A 6995-nucleotide genomic window follows, 5' to 3' on the forward strand; every position below is an offset into this window, starting at 1 on the left:
TTCTTAACTTTCATATATTTTAAAAAAAATCCAAATATGATTCAAATAATCCTAATACCTAAAGATTGTACTAAAAACAAAACCTAAAAACTATAAGCATCTAAATTGTAGCAATCTCGTTTCGTTCATCTTCTCCAATTTTCTTTCTCTAAATTATGTAACAGTTATTATAGGATCAATAAAAACAAAAAGGTTGATGCAAATAGTATTTTAGTTAATAGGTTTTGGAATACTTACAAGTCTTTGTTACGCTAATTAGATTACAAATAGTCTGCTCTTTGCTTATTATGTATTTTTTCATTTGACGTGGTTAAGAGTTTTGTCATCGAGCTTGTTTTTTGTTTCATAGATTTTTAAAGAAAACCAAACTAAATCTAAACCAAACCGAACTAAACTGAACCAAACTAAACCCAAACCGAACCCAAATCAAAGCTACTGTGGTTTTAATTGGGTTGAGTTTTATAAAACCCAAATTAACCAAACCAAACCGAACTCAAACCGAACCCGAAACTAAACCGATATGCCCACCCCTAGTTTTCGCAACAAGTAAAATCGAAAAAATTAATACATGATCCGGTAATCCAATATTTTAAAATTAAAAAAAAAAAAACTATAAGAATCGTGGGGACTTCGAATCCAAGATTCTGATTCAGATTTGTGATCCATTTTTAAAGAAATAAAAATGATTAGCATTTGCATCTTCATTATCTCCACGATTAGAAAAGCCAAACGAAAAGGAAAATTAAAATTAATTTTTAGATTTTCGTTATCACCGTATATGATCACAAAGCACTGTCACTGACATAAACACCAAGTTTCTTACCAGTTTCCAGAGAATCAATACCAAAGAACAAAAACACACAACTTGTTTCTTAAACTATAAGCAAGATAAAATCATATCAAATCATTTCTTGATACACCGTTATCCTATATGTCCATATATAAATAGAAAACATAATGTTACAATCATTATAAAATCTTCATACATTCATACTCTTAAGTCTTTTCGATTTGTCAATACTCAATAGTCTCTTTCTTTATCTGTACATTAGGTTTTCTCAGCTGCTTTACTGCACAGAGTATCAATGGAGGAAGAGCTCCATGTTTTAGCAGTAGATGACAATCTCATTGACCGTAAACTTGTGGAGAGAATCCTCAAGATCTCTTCTTGCAAAGGCAAATTATATTTACTCAAACTTCCAATTTTTTTGTTCCTTTTAAATTCCAAGAACCAAGATTCTTCTATGTTATAGTATTATGGTAACATTACCTCTTAAATTTTGAAAACTGATTTACAATTTTTTTCTCTTTGCAGTGACAACAGCAGAAAATGGGATCAGAGCATTGGAGTACTTAGGCTTGGGAGATCCACAACAGACTGATTCACCAAGTACCAACAATGTAAGAATAATCTTCAAGTTATTTAATCCTCAGAGGACAACATTTTGATTGGTTTAGAGAGGATCCAATTGTGTAAATCCAATGACTTTGTGACATTTTGTTGTATTTTTACAGGTTATTAAGGTGAATCTTATCATAACTGATTACTGTATGCCAGGGATGACAGGTTTTGAGCTGCTCAAGATAGTAAAGGTGTTTAACAAATTTTCTTAGGAATGAAGAGTCTTCTTGAGAAGATTCAGAGCCTAACATTTTATTTGGTCTTTTGTAATTGACAGCAGGAATCGTCGAATCTAAAGGAAGTACCTGTTGTGATATTGTCATCAGAGAACATTCCTACTCGCATCAACAAGTAACCTTCTTATTCCTTATGATATGACATATTGCTTGTTCTGTTTTTTTTTTAATGATTCAGTGGTGAATTAAGATTTTGTTATTTTCTTGATGATATTTGCAGATGTTTAGCCAGCGGAGCTCAGATGTTTATGCAGAAGCCACTGAAACTATCGGATGTAGAGAAACTCAAGTGTCATCTCTTAAACTGCAGAAGCTGAATATCTGCTCTCATGGAATATTTTTTTTTAAAAGATTGTGTTCCTAAACAATGACAAAGATCGTCTTGGTCATCTCAAAGACACTTCCTGTTATTTATAGATTTGTGAAAAACCCAATAATGATCTCTCTTTCTCTCTCTCTCTCAGATAATTATATTTTGTGAGGAACCTTAGACTACAAGAAAAGTCTAGAATTCAACGAAGCAACAGTGGATAGAATCTAAGATTCAAAATCAAAAAGTAAACCAACTAGAAATTTTGGAATTGGTGAAAACAAAAAGCAACGAAATTACACATCTCTTCCACCTATGATCTATGCATTTGTTGCTATTTTGGTGAGTGATGAGATGCCTTTCTTGGGCCGGTTTATCACGTTTTGGGATCCGTACTCTGAAACCTCATTAAAAATACCTTTTGATCATTATCACTTCGACCATGGGCAATGCCCTTTTTGGCTAAACAAATCTACTCTACATGGCCAAGACCAACCCAGTCTATGGATGGACACATTCCAAGCATATTGATAGTTGTTGATTGTTTGTAGATTTTAAAATAAATTTTGGTTTTAGATTAAAAAACACTTGACAAGTCATTCAAAATTTAGATTTTAGCTTCAGTTTTTGTAAAAAAGCTTTATTAGTCATTCATGAGTTTTAACAAATAAATTTCTTAAAGTTTAGGGAAATTAGTTTTTCAAAGTTTTTTTTATCATTTTATGAACAAAAACCAAAACCTGCAAAGTTTTTTTTGGCAAAATTTTACTTTTTAAAACCAATAATCAAATGAATGTTATTTTATATAAAACTCGCATAAAATTTGCATGATAGAATATAATTTCTATAATAACATAAAATAAAATTTTAATATTTAGTTCTATGAAATAAATCTATGTATTTTATCTATATTTTATTTTATTTATTTTATTAAAAATCATTGAGGTATTATTTCTATAAAATAAAATTATAACATAATTTGATACGTTTATTCAAATAAAACAACAACTAAAATTAAAAAGAATTAAATGCTCTATTATATTGAAAAAATAAATGAAAAAAATTATCATTCAAGCTTAAAAAACAAAATCTACAAAAACCCAAAAAACTAGAAACTAAAAGTTAAAAACTAAAAACTAAAAGCTAAAAACCAAAATTATGTACACGGATCTTTCGGAATGATAGTAACAAAAATAGTGAAAATGATTGGGAATATGAAATATTAATTAAAGAGACGAGAATATAAAAGTAGAGAGTATTATTACATATCCTACAATATGTACAATACATACACTCATTGAAGAAGAAGACAATATATTTATGCTCCATTCTACAAGCCTGATAATTATTTCTCTAGACAAGATGACAAAATATAGATGTTCCATTGTATAATAATGTAAGCTAGACTCGAACTTGGTTCGAGGTAAGAGAGCTACTCATTGCAGCTGAACCGGAAATCACTACCAACTCCAAAGATCTGTGGAATCCAAACCATTGGCACTAGTTTCACCACACCCATAAATAGCGACATGATGATGATGAAGATGTTCTTCTTCACAGACCAATATTTCTTGCCACACTAATTGCAAGTCACTCTCAGTGGAAGAACCATGATGCTGATTCTCTTCCTCTTCCTTCATCGTGGTCGTCAAACTAGGACTATCTTCAGAATGCATAATGATCTCATCATGATGAACACAAGGCTTGATCTTGGGTGCTACTTCTTTGGTGTTACACGTGTGGTTTCCTATGTATGTGATGTTGAACATCTTGGATTCGGGCTCTAGCTTCTGCACTTGCTTTGTTGCCTTGCACCCTTGTGTGAATTTATGTGTGCACCGAAAGTAACTTCTGCAAAACATTAATGAAAAAGGAAAAATTTAGACCAAATGTATATATATATTCCATAACCAATTAAATACAGACAACATAGGTTCTAGATATAAATGCGCCTCGTGTATAATAATATCCCGGCAACATGTCACATATCAATATCTCATATATGGATGAATATACAACATGGGTAAAAAATAACCTTGGGAATTTGGCATTAAGAATCTCCTTTTGTCCATACTTCCTCCATGAAAATGCGTCCTCAAGTACGGTCGACTCTACAGTCCACGTCTCCGATCTTTTCCTGCTCAAAAATGTTGTAAGTAAATTAAATACATTTGGCTTTTTATGTAATTATTATTCTTGCGGCCTAATAAGCTAAATATCCTGTTTATTTGTGGACCAACTACAACACTAGATCCTTAATGATCGCCTTCTTCATTGGTATGAATCCAAATCGATTGATATTTACATTGTATGATAAATATATAAAAGAAAATAGAACCACAAAAGATTATACAAAAATTCTCTATCGTGATGGTAAATAAGTAAAAACGGGGACATAAGATTATAACCTAATGGTTTTTACTAATACCACAACCATGTAATAATTAGCTCGGAAATAAAAAGAGGTAACCGAGAGAGGGTTAAACTTACTTTCTTTTGTAGCATCCTCTTTTACCCTTAACGGGTCCAAGTCTTTTCCGACTATCACCGGAATCCTCAAGCTTGCCGTCGTTGTCGCAGGAAGCATTTTGAGAGCCTTCAACGGCGGTGACAAGAGAGGAGGAGGAGGAGACGGGTTCTAAGGAATCAAGAGCAGAGATTGAGTTATTGAAAGATCCCAAGATTTTAGCCACCAGATCATCCGCTGAGTCAAGACCCAACCCATGTTGAAAGAGGAGTTGCTGAAGCTCAGTGGCCACCTCACGGCCTTGAACGAGTTGGTCCCTAGCTTTTAGCGTTATTGCTTTGTTATTATTAGCAATATCCATTTTGGTGAAATTGAGAGAGTTTTTGGAGGGTTTTTCTCTCTCTATTGGTGTGGGTGATATGATTAAAGGGAAGAGAAGTGTGTGTAAATATAATGGAGATAAGAAACTTGCAATGATGAGATCTTTTTTTTTTTTGGAGAGAGGAAGATGGGAGGAAATGAGAAGGAAGAGAGAGATGGGTTAAGACAAGAGAGTGTGAAATAAACTTATCCACACTTTTTCATTTGCTTAGGAGAGCCCCGTGACGTTAGCCCAAATGACAGAGCGATCACGTCACTCGTCCCTTAGTGGGAACGGAATAATACATAGTTTTAATCAGCCTTAGATCGAAATTGGAGGGTTCTTGGAGTGGAATTTTTAGCGGAATATAAGAAACCGTCTTTTAAAAAATTAAGAGACGGTTTCTTAGAACATGATTAACCCGGGATTCTTATAGTGGGGTTCTTAGCGGAAGTTAAGAAAATCTCACCCTAAGAACTCCACCCTAAAAACCCTCTATTATTCATGCTCTGATTGCATGTCATTTTCTGTTAGAATCCAACTCTTATTTGACCTAGTAAAATAGTGATTACATATATACTCCCTCTGTTTCATATTAAGTGTCGTTTTAGAGAATTTTTTTCGTTACAAAATAAGTGTCGTTTTCGATTTTCAATGCAAAATTTATTTTTCTATTGGTTGAAATATGGTTAGGTGTATAGGTAATAGAGTTTTTTTTATAGAAAATGTACAAAATTAATTGTTTTCTTAATCTGTGTGCCGAAACCTAAAACGACACTTATAATGGAGAGAGTATTGATTAAGTTGAAATAATCATATGAATAAAAAGTAATATCTACTTTTTGCTATAACAGTATAACACTATAACTCATTCGCTTTCTAGTTACACTAGCCTACCAGGTAACTTCATTAATTATAAAATACGGCGTATCAAAACTCAAAAGCAAAACGTCTCAACTTCTCTACTTTATTTTATAATCTTTTCTTGAAAAGTAGTAGTCACTTTGGATGCATTTTCTTAAAAAAAATATACAGTAGAACCTCTATAAATTAATACTCGATAAATTAATAATTTCTATAAATTAATAAATTTTACTGGTTCTAACTTAGACCGGTTCAAAATTTGACACAAATCAATAAAATAATAAGATAATATTTTTTTAGAAATTTTCATATAAATATATGGTCCCATTAAAATTATAAATTAATAATTTATATGTATGCATATTTTATATAAGTAAGAATCTATTATTATATGGTTTGTTTTATATTCACAATGAAATTATTTTTATATTTTCTTAACACTTAATATATTTTGATGAGATTTAGTAATATTATATCTAAAACCACATTTAAATTCTATGCAATATATATTATATACACCAAATAATATAATAAAATTAATATAAATGTCAAATTTCAAAAAATAACAATTAATGTCTGTACAATAAAATCAATTTTTTTTCTTATTTTCGAATAAATATATCTTAAAATAAGAAATCTAAACAAGGAACTTTTTTGTAAATTAATATTTCTATGAATTAATAAAATTTCAAAGTCCCAATATTATTAATTTATAGAAGTTCTGTGGTTAGACATAATCCCTAATTTCTTTTAACAAAGAACATATGTTATTTTGCGAAAAGGTATGATTATATTAGCTTGTTTTTTTTATATCTATTTAATTTACTTCTTTTGTCGTAATATCATAGAAACTATTTTAAGAGGTGTTGATAGTCGACTCACTGGTCCCTCACTATCTTAATGCATCATCGTATGTATATATACATCCGTGGATTCTCTTCGCTTAAAGATGCCTACTTGGTATAGTCGCCCTCGCTCATCTAACCAAGTATTAACTAAAGATTGGTGATATTTTTTTTTTTTTGAATATTTGTAAAATTTGTTCAAAGAAAACTAACTTTTGTACATCAAGTGTGTCTGTTTAGATCTTACTGACTTTTAAGATAAAACAGAAGATCATATGTCGGATAACAGAGCCTAAGCCCTTGAAACAAACCAGCGCTGCAGCAGGCCTTCATAGTTTCTGTGTCCTGTAGCTGAAACCGTGAGGCACCAGTTACGAATTTGTCTGTCAATCATCTTAACCAAAGAGGCAGGGTTCATAGGCGTTGCGCCATGACGTCGATCATTTCTCTCCCTCCATATAAAGTGAACCGATACCTGCAGCATATACCGCAGCAAGAATCTTGTTTTAG

At 31.5% G+C, this 6995-nt stretch overlaps 2 protein-coding genes across 3 annotated transcripts; one reads left to right on the forward strand and one right to left on the reverse strand.

The window, feature by feature from the left end:
- Window positions 1-998: 998 nt before the first annotated feature.
- Window positions 999-2207, forward strand: LOC106307456 (two-component response regulator ARR17). Of its 2 annotated transcripts, none has more exons than XM_013744420.1 (5): window positions 999-1176; window positions 1316-1401; window positions 1516-1593; window positions 1680-1753; window positions 1859-2207. In XM_013744420.1, the coding sequence occupies exons 1-5, from the start codon at window positions 1086-1088 to the stop codon at window positions 1953-1955; spliced, it is 426 nt and encodes a 141-aa protein (XP_013599874.1). In that variant the 5' UTR covers window positions 999-1085; the 3' UTR covers window positions 1956-2207. The 2 variants fall into 2 exon arrangements, with proteins under 2 accessions (XP_013599874.1, XP_013599875.1); XM_013744421.1 differs by having other exon boundaries at window positions 1683-1753.
- A 967-nt stretch (window positions 2208-3174) lies between these two features.
- On the reverse strand, window positions 3175-4937 carry LOC106307455 (probable WRKY transcription factor 70). Its single transcript, XM_013744419.1, has 3 exons — window positions 4439-4937; window positions 3984-4085; window positions 3175-3799 (listed from the first exon to the last, which is right to left on the reverse strand). The coding sequence occupies exons 1-3, from the start codon at window positions 4774-4776 to the stop codon at window positions 3409-3411; spliced, it is 831 nt and encodes a 276-aa protein (XP_013599873.1). The 5' UTR covers window positions 4777-4937; the 3' UTR covers window positions 3175-3408.
- Between the last annotated feature and the right edge of the window lie 2058 nt (window positions 4938-6995).

Source organism: Brassica oleracea, chromosome C8 (genome assembly GCF_000695525.1).
Source record: "Brassica oleracea var. oleracea cultivar TO1000 chromosome C8, BOL, whole genome shotgun sequence".
Classification (NCBI taxonomy): Eukaryota; Viridiplantae; Streptophyta; class Magnoliopsida; order Brassicales; family Brassicaceae; genus Brassica; species Brassica oleracea.